General features: G+C 36.2%; 1 protein-coding gene across 1 annotated transcript; it reads right to left on the bottom strand.

The window, feature by feature from the left end:
* Positions 1-8,048: 8,048 nt before the first annotated feature.
* Positions 8,049-16,814, bottom strand: LOC104117535 (uncharacterized). Its single transcript, XM_009628596.3, has 13 exons — positions 16,404-16,814; positions 15,037-15,099; positions 12,862-13,305; positions 12,297-12,368; positions 12,025-12,150; positions 11,720-11,935; positions 10,741-10,788; positions 10,121-10,282; positions 9,792-9,953; positions 9,102-9,195; positions 8,898-9,016; positions 8,763-8,807; positions 8,049-8,617 (listed from the first exon to the last, which is right to left on the bottom strand). The coding sequence occupies exons 1-13, from the start codon at positions 16,746-16,748 to the stop codon at positions 8,384-8,386; spliced, it is 2,130 nt and encodes a 709-aa protein (XP_009626891.1). The 5' UTR covers positions 16,749-16,814; the 3' UTR covers positions 8,049-8,383.
* Between the last annotated feature and the right edge of the window lie 65 nt (positions 16,815-16,879).

Here is a 16,879-nt window from a genome sequence, read left to right as displayed (position 1 = left end):
GAATGGAGAAGCCTCACAGAAACCAGTCCTTCAACCGCCAACCACCCCTGATGAACTACATCATATGGAATGTTAGGGGTGAAAATAGTGTGGATTTTAGGAGACACTGTAGCGACATGGTTCGTCTTCACAAGCCAGCTCTGTTGGTTTTGTTAGAAACGAAGATGGTTGATCATAAATAACTAGCGGAGGAGCTACATTATGATATGCTTATCCAGTCTCCGACAGTTGGCTTGTCTGGTGGGATTGTTATGATATGGAAAGAAGATTGTGTCACTTTCGATGATGTATACACTAACCCTCAGGGCATCCATGCCATGGTTAAGGTACTCCCTTCCCATACCCCTTGGTTATTTTCAACTATTTATGCTAGCAACATTTTAGTTGATAGGAAATTGTAATGGGAAAGTCTAGTTACTATATCTAAAAGCAATACTGAGAACTGGTTTGTAGGTGAAAACTTCAATGAAGTCTTAAAAGCTAGGGAAAAATTTGGGGGTAACCCCATTAACTTAAGTCGTAGTAATCTATTTTGGAACTGCCTTAATGAATGTAAACTAGTTGGCTTAGGTTACAAAGGCAGTAAATTTACCTGGACTAACAAAAGATACAAGAATATGAGTAGTGTGATTTTGGAAAAGATAGATAGGTGCTTTGCCAATGACTGCTGAATTTTCCAGTACCCCAAGGCTATTGTTAATCACCTCCCTAAGACCCACTCAGATCACTGTCCTGGTCAAATAATGTTGAAGGGGGACTCCTTCAATAATTCAAACAGACCTTTGAGGTTTGAATCAATGTGGACTAGCCACCCCTCCTTCCATAGTATCATCAATGAGACCTTCACTAATAACTCACCCCTAATCCAATCGATAAAACATTCAAAAGCATTGTGACCTAGTGGAACATGCACACATTTGGCAACATCTTTCACAAAAAGAGAAGGATCTTAGCCAGAATTGCTGGGATCCAAAAATCATCAAATTACCAGTTCAGCAATTACCTTCTAAACTTAGAAAGTAACCTGACCATAGATCTTGACTCCATCCTCAAGAATGAGGAAGACTTCTGGAAACCCAGGTCAAGGGTTAATTGGCTAACCTAAGATGATGGCAACACTAGATTCTTCCACACCTCCACTCTTAATAGGAGAAGAATAAACATGATCATGTCCCTCAAAGAAGAAAGTGGAAATTGGCTCTATGACCAAGCGGGCATTAAGGCCTCTATAATGCACTTCTTTAAGAGCCTATTCACTTCCCCACACACTCAAGCTCTCATTTCCACTACTAATCATCTGGACATGACCCGTATCCTATCATATTGTCAAAGAGACAGCTTGGATAGGTCCCTTGAGGTTAGTGAAATCAAAATGGCCATCTTATCCCTTAAGCCTTTCAAGGCACTAGGCCCGGATGGGCTCCACCCTTTCTTTTACCAAAGGTGTTGGAGCATTGTGGGAAACTCAGTAATTGATTTATGCAAATAATGCTTCAACACTCACTCCATGGATGAGACCATGAATCAAACTCTCATATGTCTCATTCCCAAGTGTCCCCAAGCCACCATGCTCAAAAATTTCAGACCAATAAGGTTTTGTAACACCATCTACAAGACTATCACTAAGATCATTGTCAATAGGATCAATCTCCTTTTATCTGCTATAATTAGCCCTAGCCATGCTAGTTTCCTATCAAATATAAGAGAATCTGATAATGCAATCATTGTTCAAGAATATATTACTCATTTTGGAAAAATAAAAGGGAGCCAGGCTCATATGATGCTCAAAATTGACTTAGAAAAGGCTTTTGACAGGCTGGAGTGGTCCTTCATTAGGGACACACTTGCATGCCTTCAACTTCCCTCCTAAGCTAACTAAGTTAATCATGTCCTACATTAGCTCATCTAACATTTCCATCCTAGTGAATGGGGAAAAAACAGATACCTTCAAGCCCTCTAGGGGCATCAGACAAGGGAACCCAATCTCTCCTTACCTGTTCATTATGTGTATGTAGAGGCTCTTTAGGACAAATAATGGCTCCCTATCAGTATCAGTAGGTCTGGCCCAAAATATTTTCACCTCTTCTTTGCAGATGACCTTACTCTCTTTGCAAACAAAAAATATTAGGAACTGCACCACAATCTACTCTATCCCGCAGGTATTCAATGAGGATTTTGGCCAAAATATCAATCTCACAAAGTCCAGGGTTCTTTTCTGATCTAACACAAAGAAGGACACTATGGAATGCTATACAATTGCTATGTCCATCCAAGCTACAATATCTTTTGGAAAATACCTAGGATTCCCTATGTTCCATAAGATACTAGCTAGTACTGACTTCCAGTTCATAATAGATAATATGCAATCCAAGCTGGCTGGCTGGAAAATAAATTGTCTAAATATTACTGGAAAAATAATCCTTTCCAAGGCCTCACTCAGTAGTATCCCAAGCCACATCATGCAATACATCAAATTGCCTACCAAGACTACCAAGCAAATTGATAGCATTCAGAGGAATTTTATCTGGTGTACAACTCCAAACAGGAAAAAGTTGCACCTGGTTAGTTGGGACAAAGTCACTAGGCAGAAGTCCTATGGAGGGCTGGGTTTGCAAAAAGCTGAGCAAAAAAATAAAGCTTCACATGTTGGGCTGGCTTTGAGGATCTACCATAACACCTCCAGGTTATGGGCTAGAGTCCTGATCTCTAAGCACTGTAATTGGAACCATACCCCCAAGAAGCCAAAATCTTCAATCTGACAATGTATTCTCAAGGGCTGGGATACATGTAATAAGGCCAGTAGATAGGTTGTCCACAAAGATAATAGGGTGAGCTTCATGAATGATGCATGGATCCCAAATCAGCCAGCAATTAGGGACATGGTTGAGGGCCCTCTAACCACTAATGACATAGCTGCCAAAGTGGACTCTGTCTACAATTCTGGGAATTGGGATTTCTCTTTCATCTCTATAGACATTCCTGAGAACATCTCAAATCAACTTTCATACCTACCAACTCTGTCAAGGAAGACATGTTAATATGGGAGTTGACCCCAAGTGGGTCTTTCACCACCAAATCAGCCTATACCCTTCTTAGAAGTTCGTAGAAAGAAGAGAAAGGCAACTTCACTTGGATATAAAAGTTAAAAGTCCCTAACAAAATAAAAAAACCTTACCTTGCTCTTCGCACAGGATAGGTTTGTCGACTAGAGCTTTCCTGCACAAAATTGGGGATAATTGTAACCCTCAATGTTGTTTTTGCTCAGCTAGTCTTGAAACCAGTGGCCACATCTTCTTTGAATGCCCCAATACAACTCACTTCTGGCACGAAATTCTATCCAAGGGATCCATTGAAAGCCAGCAGTTTAATCCCATATTCTCAGCTCAACTATGACTATTAACATGGAATAAGGTGAAGAAGCTCTCCTTCAACAACATCATTCCTTGGGAGAACATCATCCCTTTTTGTTTTTTGGAACATCTAGCTAGCAAGAAACCCTAACCTATTCAATAATAAAAGAGATAATATCAGTGCTAACCACATCATCTCCAAAGCAACAGAGTACTACATATTAGTACAAAATGGTGCTATCAGGAGGCCATTCCATACCATAGTTAAATGGGAACCCCCCGTGGAGGGGTTACTATAAACTAAATATGGATGGGGCTGCCAAGGGCAACCCAGGCATTGGGTTAATTAGTGGTGTATTTAGGAATCATAGTGGGGATAGGATTATGTGGTACATGGAAAATTTATCACATACCACCAACACCATGGCAGAACTAAAACCACTGCTAAAGGGACTCCAACTAGCACAACAAAAAGGCTGGATTCCACTAGAAATAAATACATCTTCGACTGAAGTAATAAAAATGCTACTCACAGGAAACACAACTAACGATCCTATGATTTGTGAATGCGGGTTATTAATGCAAAGGATAGATAAAATGATGGTGAGGCACAGCTACAGAGAGCAGAATAGGGTGGCCGATGTACTAGCAAAGGAGGTAGCAAATTCAAGTTTTTTTGGTAGAACTACCATACTAGAAATTTCTCTGATGTTTGCAAATGATGTATTTTGGGCAGACATCATAGGAACTGAAGTAAGGAATTTTTGAGCATGTAATATTGATACAATTGAACAAAATATGGTCATCTTAGGAGAACTGCAGTACCCCAATTTAGACAGTACTTTGCAATATATTTCCTAGTCTCATGTTATTTTTATAATATAGTCCCCTACTTAACCCAAAACAAATATCAGTATAATCACATATGGAATCTGAAAAGGGTAGTGTGTATGCAGACCTTACCCCTAACTGGTGAAGATAGAGATCTTGTTTCCACTAGATCCTCGGCTCAAAAAAGGAAAAAAAAGAAGAAGCGGTAACAACAACAGAATAATACGATACTGAAATGAACGAAACAAGAGATAGTAATAGAGATCTAGAAATAGGAAAATACAAGAATAGTACTAATACTAATGGAAAGTAAACGAGAAAACCTCGACTACCTACTCACCTTCTACCTTAATTCTTGACCTCCACACCCTCTTATCAAATCAAAAATAAAGTTCAACCACAATTTTTGCATTAATTTTCTATAATTATCATGTTTATTATCCCATCCAAGTGGGATTTTCTAGTAGTGCCAAAGACATTCACACTACTAGAAAACTGTCTAAAACTGTTCATAAATACCGACCGAAATTGGTCGGAAAACTGAAAAAACCGACTGATTTTCGACCGACTTTAATTCGTCGAAATTAGGTTGATCGGTAATAAATAGCGATCGAAGTCGGTCGCAGTTTTTGACCGATTTCGGTCGGTCAATAAAATTTCACAAGCGAACAAAAAAGAAAAAATTTGCCGAAAAAATCAATTGAAGTCGGTCGGTCGGTATTTTAATTATACAATTAAAAAATGCACCGTTTGTGAATCGAACCAGGGTATGTACCATGGCAAGATAATATTCTACCACTAGACTATTGGTATATTTTAGTTTAAGACTATCTTTTATTTTATTTGTATTCTTTAATTGCATTTTCGCACGAAAACCAACCTATTTTGGTCGGTTTTTGAATATTCATTTTAAATTTATTTTATATGAAAAACCGATCGAAGTTGATCGGTTTCTTAAAAAATAAATTTCGTGGGACGCCAAAATAGTTTCCCGCATTTTTGCGCCAAAAAAAAAAAACGATCGAAGTTGATCGATTTTGTAAAAAAAAATTAAAAAATAAAATATTTTAAAATACCGATCGAAATCGGTCGGTTTTGACCGAATTTCTAGTAGTATCAGAAGGCCCGTTCTTGATGTTATTAATGTACAACGAACATATAGCAAAAGAACAACATATATATACATTTGAACCATTTGCCTATTGACCTTAATAATTGCCAATTTATTTGTTCTTTTGTCAAAAAGAATTGGCTTGATGTCCACAATTTGTTATATATGACCAAGACATATCATAAGTAATGTAACTTTCAGCTGATAAAGTACAATCTATCAATTTATTCACCCACCCCCATGGTACGATCAATGATATATATATATATATATATATATGCACTAATACCCATTTAGTACCATATTGCAGAAAATACTTTCTCCAATGAAAATAATCTTTTTCAGCTGTTCTCTGGGTATGAAAACTTTATCATCAGGAGATATGGTGATATGAGTAGTAATTAGTGGCGGAATCGGGAATTTTATTAAAATATGTTAAAATATAAAAAAGTAACGCACAAAAAAAATAAGAAAAGTCAATATATAATGTATCAACCAGGAATATAAATAATTTTTCCCTTAGCATAAGGTGGATCTGCAATTGGTGGTAATACTCCACTCTTGACCGGAGGTCTAAGGTTCGAATTTTGCAAATGAAAAATTTATTATAGGAGCATATTTTCCCCCTTAAATATGTCTTTTGAGACGCCAATCTTAATTAATCCGACCAACAACTTTCGAATCCTATATGGATAAATAAATAAAAAAAGTATGAAAACTTTAGGTTAAAAGACACTTCGAAAAGTAATTGGTCCAAAACCATGATGATCGTCCATGGCTAACAACTTACATTTTATACCTATTTTAATGATTGCATACAACTTGCAAAGTATAATTAATTGTACTTTTCCCAAATTTGTGCAAAAAGAAAGAAGAAAAAGATGGTTTTACTTTATGGTCAAAGAGCAATGAAATAGAACCAATTCATTCCTATATAAATTATAAAATGATGGATGTATAAATTCACAACGGATCGTATCTGTCATCACTCACAAAGTAGTAAATTTTCCCCTTTTCTTTTTTGTTCGCTGGAGTTTCCTTTTTCTCAATCAATTCGGTTGTGTCAACCTTGAGATTGTTCTAATATTTTGTAGTGAATTGTTCGGACAATTTATAAGTTTAACGTTTTCATGGGAGGAATTTGTTTCCATGAATAAAGTATTCATTTTCGCTTGTAGCATTTTCAATCACCAGTCTTGTTACTTCAAAAAATGTACAACGGACACGTAGTGGCGGAAGGAGGATTTTTACCAAGGAAATTTAAAAAATTAAAAATATAAATACGCAAAAAAGTTAAGGAGACAACATCTAATATATGTATATGAAAAAAATTTAACCTTATATAAGCAATATAATTTTGGGGCGAAGGAAGTTCGACTGAACCTCCTTTCGCCACATAACTTTGCTCGGGGACACGTACGAACCCCCTTCCGCCCACCTAACTTTGCCCCGAGACACGTAGGAACCCCGTTTCGCCCACCTAGCTTCGCCCGTCCCGGGATACGTAGAATCAAACTTATAAGTTTAGAGATATGGTGGAAATTTACTAGACATAATGAATGTACTTTGCATTTTCGCACTATGCATAAACGAAAGTGTGGACACAACTTTTCAGAAAAAAAAGAAAAAGTTTAGAATAATATCCAGAATTTTGTTCAAATAATCTTGAGATCAGCTGTCCGATAAAAATGGAACGATACTAATATTAAAGATTTTGTACTTAGCCAAATGTTAGTCGTTCTTAGACTAAAATATGAGCCCAAATAATTGGCATTCATGTGCCAACTTTGTTTTAGCGGTTGCCTTTTCGGTTTTAGTACTTTACCACTTTGACCGACTTTGCTTATTTTTAAATCTTCTTTTTATTTTGTTGTTTATATTGTTTTATTATGTCATTATGTTCAAGAAAATTCCAACCCACAATATATATTTGATGTTTTATGCATGTGGCTTCCTTATCATGTTTATATTTGTCTATTAGAGATGATATTACTAGATTCTAATTGATGAACTTTGTTTGATTCCTACCGTGTCGTTTAGTTGGGAAACAAGTTATCCAAGATAAATTATCCCTAAATTGTTATCACATCCTCATATAAGGATAAAAATAATACTATAATTTCGGAATAATTAATTCCGAAATTAGTTATACCGCAATTTTATCTCAACCGAACGTGGGATAAACTCATCTCAAATTTACTCCCGAAATTAATTATTCATTATCTCTCGTATTAATGAGCACTAAGAAACATCGCAATTCCTGCTGTCATGTATATTTTACATTTTTTTTTTAAATGCCTAGGGATGTAGAGTAATGATTATACTTATAAAATTAAATATCAAGTAAAACTAACACAAATTTTGAAATGAATCAACGAAAGGTAGAATTATTGCTGAACAGAGGTTGTAAATTGGTTGGTTCTATTCAGAATATTGTGGTGTGCTTTTATTTCATGTAACAGTACAGATGTTCATTAATTGCACAAACGAACAACAATATTCGATACATTTCAAAAGAGAGCATACATTTATTTCACTTTTTATCTCCATTAGAGCAGAATCATCTAAGGGCCCATTTGACCATAAGAAAAAATTTACTTTTTTTTGGGAAAAAGTTTCACTTTTTTCGTAATCAATGTTAAGCCATGAAAATTTTAAATTTCACTTAAGTTGAATTTCAAATTTTTTCGAAAATTTGAAAAACTCCAAAAAACTATTTTTAAAAAATTTTCTTTTCAACTCACCCACAAAGATTCAAAAATAGCTTCAAATTGTATTCATGTCCAAGCACAACTCTAATTTTCAAATACACTTTAAATTTGTTTTGGCTTTTTTCGGAATTTCACAATTCTTATGTCCAAATGCCCGCTAAAACTATCACCTGTCTACTGTCTACTGTCTATGTTGCTCCTAGCAATTATCAATTTAGAACAAATGCCCAAGGAGAAAAGGAACTTTAGCGAGAGCTTAATACACCGAGCTGCCCTTTTACATATCGACTAAAAATGAAGCACCGCAACTTGCAAGATCGCGGTAAGCGCCCTGTGATTTAAACAATGTGAGTGTGAAAACAAAATAATGGTGTCACTTGTTAGTACTTTGCAACTCCAGCACTCTGAGCCTTCCCTAAAACCGACTCGATGCTGCCATGAAAAAGACCTAAACTTTTCGCTAATGCAAATCCACTGTACATGCCATCAACTGCTGCACTTACTATCCCACCAGCATAACCCGCTCCTTCTCCGATAGGGTAAAGTCCTTTTAGTGATGTGCACTCGTAAGTATCAGCGCTTCGAGAAATCTGGACAGGTGAACTAGTTCTTGTCTGCAATGAGGAGGAAACAAAATTACAACTTTGGTTCCAGAATCAAGAAAATGTGCAAGTTATTAACTCGAATGCTTAGTCCAAACATCGGGATGTAAGATTGGATTTGATGCTTAATGATTTTACGAAGAAAGGCGTGCATTACCTCTACTCCATGAAGAAGAGCACTACTGGAAATAAATCCCGGTAACTGTAGTTCCAAGATCAACAGATATGGCGTTAATTTTCAGAGACGGACATTATATATACGAGACATCATATGCTCAAGACAGGAAAATACCTCTTTGTCAAACTTTAAAAGTGATTGTTGCAGAGAGCTGGTTATGTGAGTAGGGAATAATTCGTGGAGATTCGCTGCTCTTACTCCTAATCTATAACTGGAAGCCGGCAATGATGTCACTGTAAAACAAATTTTAAGCCACATAAGTATTTTATACGAAATATCTACCCCACCAATCCTCTCACCACCAACAAAGAGGTCTACCTGATAATTTGTTGTCAAGAAAATCAGTCACCGTTTGAACAGGTAGCACGAAATTGCCCCCGCCCATTGCAGCCGCTTTGCGTTCAAACATTCTCTGCAATTATACAACCGAAATCAAAATACATGAGTAGCATTTTAAATGGCAAAAGGAAAAGGTTACATTAGACTAGTGGCTTAGGGGTAATAAAACAGTTACTTTGCAAGGAAAGAATATAGAAAACCAATGTCCAACCAAAGGTGACAATCCACCGATTGAACTAAGTTCTCAAAGACGAAAACTGTAGTTTATATACTTTCTTTTTCAAATAATGTTATGGTTTCTATTTTCTCACATATCAAGATAATGCCTATTATTCCACACACAAAAAAGTTGATTTCATTTCTTTCTCAACGTAACGGATAAGTGGAACCTGCTTTCGAACTCACTTTCACATGCAATACAAAAACCTTCCATTCTCATCCTAACTAGTGCATGCCAAACAAATCAAAGTACACGAAGTAATTATGCAATCAGCTCAATAGCTTCTCCTTTGAGACAAATGATTTTTAGGTTGATTGTTGTTCCCAAAATGTTAGTAATTATTTGCTTCGTTAATTCTCACAAATTTAATGTGACCATCCGGGAATCCAAAATAGTTCCTGCATAACATTTTTATGTCTAAACGACTAGTATGGACACTTAAGAAGTACCTGAAATTCAACACCAGCGAGAGGTCCGTGCAAGTCCAAAGCACCAAAATCCTTTGACGAGACAGTAACAACAAGTGCAGCATTTGCCCATTTAGATGACCGTCGAGAAAAGGACATGCCATTTATACAGAGCTCTGATGGATCTGTACTAGTTAGAACAACCTGCCAAAATCTTGTCCAGTAAATTATATCGAAATGTACATTGAAGTCAATTGAAAAATGGATTTGTGGTGCAAGAAACGAAAATTCAATGTAATTACTAATTAGAAAGTTGGAAAAGCAACTATAATATTTCATTCAGTAATTATGAACAAGAGCAATTGTTGTACCTGTCCACCAGGACACATACAAAAGGAGTAACAACTGCGATTTATTGGTCCAGAATTTGAAGTCAAAGCAGTATCTTCAGCATTCACATATTCAACGACCTTGTAATCAGCGACAGGCACTTTTCCACGTCCACTTAGAACTTCATTGGCTAATCCAGAATACTGAAAATATTTGGACCAAAAACAAATTAATTTCATGATAAATTGCGAAAATATACTTCATCTAAGAGGGGAAAATGTAACTCATGTACTTGCTCATAGACAATGAATAAGCATAGGAAATTGAAGAACAAAGCATCATATTTTGTTATGTTGACTTCATCTAAAAGAGGAACTTTAAGGTCGCAAGTACACCACGGCAAACTCTTGAATTACCCTTAGTTTGTAAACACTATAATACAAAATAAGCTATTGCCCGCTGAATCACTACTGTTGCATCATTTAAGAAACAAGGGTTTCTTTACTCGACATTAATACAAGGGACTGGCAACACCGAGCGTTTCTAATGTTGTTATAGGAAAATATAATCAACCAAACATCTCGTCATCATGATACAACAGGAAAAACAAATACACTTTATCACTAGTAGATTAACGATTGAATTGTATGTAGTGAATAACCTGTATGCTGTTGATTAATTCTTGAGGATGCTCAACCCGCAGGCCAACCTGTAGTTAATACAAGTTATTAGAAGAACGTAAGTATCTTTGCCAATGATGAGATACCAACAAGGTTATAGCAAAAATCAATACCACGAGAGTCAATACTAATGAACCAAAAAAAAGCGAAAGACATCAAGGAGAGAAAAGAACAGACAAGCTCATACACAACACAGAGACGGGATGACATCCGCAACATGCGGTACTCTACTATTTACAAGACAATAAAGCAGTCCGTGAAATTTTGATTTCATGGTGGATTTTGCACCTATCGTAAGACTCAAAAAGAAAGGAAAAAAGAAAAAATTGTTGATCAAAGTGAGGGTTTAGGTCTTTAGGATAATAGGATAAGATGAATACTCTGCATTGTGGAATTAACTCCATTAGTGAATCCATTTGGACTGACCAACAAACATCGATCGTAAAATTCTACTTCTTGTATGGGAGTTCCATTTTATAAGCATATCCAAATCTTTATGTAGGACGTTGTAGAATGATCAGATATCCATATAAAATGGTATCAATTTATTCAATATCTGAAAACTAAATTTATACAATCAAATTCGACTACGTTGATGCTTTTCAATAAAGTTAACAGTTAGGACTTAGGAATAATACTTAATACCCACATCTGGATAATATCGCCACTTCTCACCACAATTTTCTTTTTTTGAAAAACAAAATTGGTGTTATCACAAATGTAGCAAATTAATTTTCTGCCATTAGTAAGACCACTAGAGCACCAGTTAGTAAACCCTCTCCCTTCCAAATTCCTGTCTCAGCCCAGAGAAGAGGTCTAATGCCTTGTAATTGAAAATATAAAGCAGCAAGCCAAGCCATATAGCATTATGCATATGTATACAGAGATACAAATATTCTTATTAAAGGAAGGAGAAGGAAGATATAAACTAGTAAATAATTCATGCGGACTGGAGCTCACAGCAAAATCTTTCTCAACCAGGTTGACACCATGAGAAAGAAGCATCTGATATGTATCACGTGCAGAATGCCCAACTGCGAGAACCACTGCATCATACCCCAACTTCTGGCTCGTGAAGTGTGAGCTGTTATTGCTTGAGTCAGAAACCTTGACTCCCACCACATGTTCATCTTTGACAAGTAAATCATCTACCCTTGTTCCAAACATGATATTGACCTGACCATACCAATAAGAAAACAGAATTTCTCACAACCCTAAAACTCTCACATTTCTTTTCTTAGAGGCATAAGTTGCAAATAACTTACACCCAACTCTTCCAGGTAACGCCGGAAGTTCTGAAGAAGTGGAACCAATTTATCAGTTCCTAGATGAGGTTTTCCATCAACCAAAATTTTCTGTGGAGCTCCAAAATGGACCAGTGTTTCCAAAACCTGGAATTCAAGATGAAGGGTGAAATGACAAGGATAACTGACACAACTAACGCGTATGAAGGAACACATATTAATGAACACATAGAGAACTATAGAATGCATAGGTAAGAAATCAGAGTATAATCTTCCAGGATTAAGCAACTTACTGCTAAAACACTACCGCTGTTTCTTCCAATTCTAGTAACTAGCTTCCCATCGCTCCAAGTACCTGCACCACCCTGTCACACATAAGTCCTTTGTAAATAAGTAGCTAAGGAAACCCAATGGCTGTAACATCTACAATCTATTTGACCTCATAAACCAGAAACAAAGAACCAGTAAGATGCTGAAACCTGCATACAAATCTAAATCAATGAAAGAAGTTACTTAATTCTAGCACTAAAACATCTCTTTCCAAATCATTAAGTGAGAGTCAGCTTTCAAATTGCATATCTGAATACTGCCATTCCAACGATGAAAATTAGTTCTGGAATAGTATTTTCAAATCAGTAAGATCAAAATCAGTTATCAACTTTATTTGGTATTCTTGCCCAAAAATATTTGCCCATTATACATTTCTAATGTCATAGATACTTCCATGCGCCGCAAACAATATAAGTCAAGAATTGCTTCAGACAGATAGATGCACAAAACAAACAGAGGCAGATTGCAGAAATTGATCTCAAGAAGCTGGAAAAACCTTTGAAGGAAATAAGTGAATCGGGATATAACCTCCCCAAAGCAAAAGTTGCTCTCCTCTTGCAATATCCGTCGAACAACTAGCGCACCAATATCACGGCCCCTTTTCTCAACGGCTTGTCCCCTTTCCATCAGTGTAACATCTGCTCCAAATTCAGCAAGCACAAGTGAAGCAAACAACCCCGCAGGCCCACTACCAACAACTGCAACTTTTGGTTTTCTATAATTTGGATACATATGTGATCCGTTGCAGAGATTCGTATCTCCCCTTTCTGAAGTAGTTGCATTCTCACCCAACTTTCGGCAATCGTGTACTATGCTCATTATATCACCAGAAGTTCTGTCATGAGGCAAATGTTCAATTAGGCCAACCTTGGGTTCCAATTCAGAGATGAATTCCCAAGTACGAGGCTCTAAATTTATTAGTTTTTGGACATCCATATCCACTGAATACACAAACTTCGGTTCCTTTTGCAACTGCAATAAGGTTAACGAAGCAGTTAAATACATACATGATACACCCATGGTGTTCAACTGTAGCTATTACAAGTTTTATTTGAATGCCAGTGCTACCAAGTTACCAAGTAGACCCAACACTATCTTCAAGAACACATACCATAGTAAGCTCAATTGCATATTGAGTATTAAACAGGTAGCATAATGTATTCGGAAATTAAAGTAGATACATGCATGTTTCTCAGTACAAGTAGCTTTAGATTTGGATATGTTCTCTTTTCCCAATCACAAGCTTGAACTGCTATAAATAAATGAACGGATAGATGGTTGGACATTTGGATAACTTTTTTTCCAATGTGATCATGACTTTTTTTTTATGATGAAGTATATGTTTCATTAAGAAGGCATCAAGAAGATGCAAAGTTACAAGAGGCATATTTGCTAAATAAACAAAAAAATACAGGAGAACAATGTTTGCCCCAAAACGAAGTCTCAATCTAGGACAAGAAAGCTAATAAAGTCCAACAGGTGTCCTGTACTATTTGCGGGGGACAACTTTGTCCAACAAAAAATATTGAGCAGGCATTTAGATTTGAGCAAGTGGTTTGGGTTTGAGGTATCATCAAAGCATCTTCTATTCCTCTCGTTCCATAAACACCAAAAAATAGTTGCAGGGATCATAAGCCAGATCTTCTTGATGGCCTTATCAACCTCCCAAAAACTCCAGCTCATATGTGCCTCTCTCAGGCTCTGTGGCATGACCCAGCTTAGGCCAAAAATACAAAAGAACATGTTCCATAGGTATGGGCATTGTAGAAGTAGGTGATTAACTGTTTCCTGGTGTCTCCCTGTTGACCAGCTGAAATCCCCTTCTGCGTAGGTTATCTTGTGTTAAGCAGGCTTCATGAAGGGCAATCCAATTGAAGCATGTCACCTTCACACGTAATTTTGTCCTCCATATCAGTTTCCAAGGCCATGAATGCAATACCTGGTTCTGATTGTTAAATTGCTTGTAGCAATCTTTAACAGTATAAAGACCTTTACAACCCCATCTCATGCTGTCTGGGACATTCTCATCAATGTTGTAGGACTCTAATCTTGCTAGCACTTCCATCAAGTCTTCCATCTCCCAGTCTTGAACAGATCTCCTGAGATGCACATCCCAATTATTATTTGCCCTGTTATGAGCAATTGAAGAATTCTTGTCCAAGGCAATGTTGAATAAGCTAGGATAGTCCTTCATGAGAGCAGTGTTGCTTAGCCATTTATCCTTCCAAAACTTAATGTGACTTCCACTGCCTGGCTTGAAATGAATATTCTGAAAAAATCCATTCCCCAGTTTGCTAATATACTTCCAGGGCCCTACTCCATAGGATGCATTGACAGTTTTGGTGCTCCAATTGTCAATGTGATCATGACTTCTTCGGATTGAAAATCCGTACCAAATCACATTCCTGATTATGAACATTTTTACAATGAACAGAGTGACCCTAATACTTTTGGCTCTTACATATTCATAATCCAGATATGTCGCTTAAGTATGGTCTTCGTCTTAAACTTTAGAACAAATTGTAAAGCTAATAAGTTATCTAGAGCACCAAATGGTGGTTATATTGGAACTTAAGATGGTTGAACATCTAATATTACAAAATTGACATGCAGATTATTTGATACAGAAGCAAACAACACAACCCAAGCTACCCAACCCTGACACAGAGGGAATGTTTCAAAAGAATTGCTAGGGAAACAAACCTTCCGAGCATCAAAAGATTTTCTAACAACTTTAAATGCTTCTTGTGGCAACATTGAAGCAACCTACAAAATAGAAAAGAAGAGCACATTTTAACATAAATGCAGAGAACATACTCCGAAAATTTCTAAGCTTGAATATAATAAATGCAGATTACTCCGTCTAGCTAAAATTAATAGTGTTCCTTCTCTTTTTGAATTGTGCAACATCATATTTGTAGTTGTGCCCCATGTTTAGAGCTTTTGAACTAGACTTATCTCTATTTTTGGCTCATTTTTTAATTGGTCTAATTATATATTGATTGGTCAAAATTACACAGATTTGCAAGTAAAAAGGCGATGTTATTGAATGTCGACTCAAGAATCATCATGGATCAAGTATGCTCTTCTAAATAACTGATTCATATTATGCATATTGTCAACATCGTGATGCTAAATGATCCTAAACTCATATAACAGAGTTTTGTATCAGATTGGTGAATGTTTACAGTCTATGAACATTAAAGTCAGGGGCGGAGCTAGTGTACTGCGTACGGGTTCGACATAACCCAGTAGCTTTGGCTCAAATCCTATATTTCGTTAAAAAAATCCACTTAATATGTATAAATAATTTATCACAGAACCCAGTATGCCGCCTTTTCTATAATCAAGAATCCACAAACTTAAAATCCTAACTCTGCCTTTGAATTTAAAATCTCTTACATTGTTCGCTTTCTATAAGGTAGCCTATTATTTACACTTCCAATAAAATTGTAATACTAATATTTTACTCTGGAAAAGTCCACATTCTTCATAAAGCAAACATTATTTTCACTTATGGTCCCACTTTTTCAAGCAAAAATAATTGATCCTATATGTATCCTATTTAACTAAACAGATTGGTACTCCCGCCATCCCAATTTATGTGATGGTATTTGAATAGACACGAAGTTTAAGAAAGAAATGAATAATTTTGAAACTTGTGGTCTAAAAATAAGCTATAAATATTTGTGTGGCTATAATATCGACATTTTAAAGTTAAATTACTACTAAATATAGAAAGTGTCATTATTTTTAGGACCGACTAAAAATGAAAGAATGTTACATAAATTGGAACATAGGGAGTACTATTTAAGTTGAGACTAATTGAACACAAGCTCAAAAACCAATTCTTGCTCTGCAATTTTACTACTTTCCCTTACCACAACACTAAAAAAAATCATACTAAACAGATTGGTCAAATGGACAACCAAAATCAAATTAAGCTATATTTACGGTGAAACTAATTGAACACAAATTAAAAACCCAATTTTCATTTTGCAATTTCTACTACTTTCCCTTAACACAACACTCAAAAATATAACTATAAAGTTAACTTTTTTTTTTTTTACCGGAAATTCAAGAACTTTAGCAATTTCTTGTAGCAAAGCATCAGAAAGACCCAAGAAATCTTTGCCAGGGTCTTTATGAACTGAAACATTGAGCTTAGATAGCCTCCAAATCCCTTCAAATTTGTTTTTAACATCAACTTGAGCTTCTTCTTGTTGCTGTTTCAGCTTCTTTTTCTCTGATGGGTACCTTAATTTTCCCCTTCTTTTTACCCTCTTTGAACATTTAATGCAAAAAGGGGTTGACAAAAGTGGAAAAGATTTAATTTTTGGGAATGTGAATTTGGGGTTTGAGTTCAAGAATGAAAAATTAGAAGGGAGTGAGATTTTGAAAGAAGCCATGTACATGGTTGAAGAGTTGGAGGAGATAAGATGAGTTGGTTGTGTGGGGAGAGGGGGTTTTAGAAGGGGTTTTGGTTTTACTATATACGGATTATGTAGAAGAAATTTTCCCAAAAGTGGGAGAATTATAGATAGGG

Source organism: Nicotiana tomentosiformis, chromosome 11 (assembly GCF_000390325.3).
Source record: "Nicotiana tomentosiformis chromosome 11, ASM39032v3, whole genome shotgun sequence".
Taxonomy (NCBI): Eukaryota; Viridiplantae; Streptophyta; class Magnoliopsida; order Solanales; family Solanaceae; genus Nicotiana; species Nicotiana tomentosiformis.
Note: the sequence above shows the minus strand (reverse complement) of the source record. Positions and strands in the feature narration are given on the sequence as shown.

What these genes read in the sequence shown, in the direction of transcription:
- LOC104117535 (XM_009628596.3), bottom strand. Translation starts at nt 16,748, where the DNA reads ATGTACATGGCTTCTTTCAAAATCTCACTCCCTTCTAATTTTTCATTC. An exon ending in CTAAAGTTCTTGAATTTCCG is followed by an intron (nt 15,100 to 16,403) that starts GTAAAAAAAAAA and finishes TCTATTTTGTAG; the next exon opens with GTTGCTTCAATGTTGCCACA. An exon ending in ACAGCGGTAGTGTTTTAGCA is followed by an intron (nt 12,151 to 12,296) that starts GTAAGTTGCTTA and finishes CTTGAATTCCAG; the next exon opens with GTTTTGGAAACACTGGTCCA.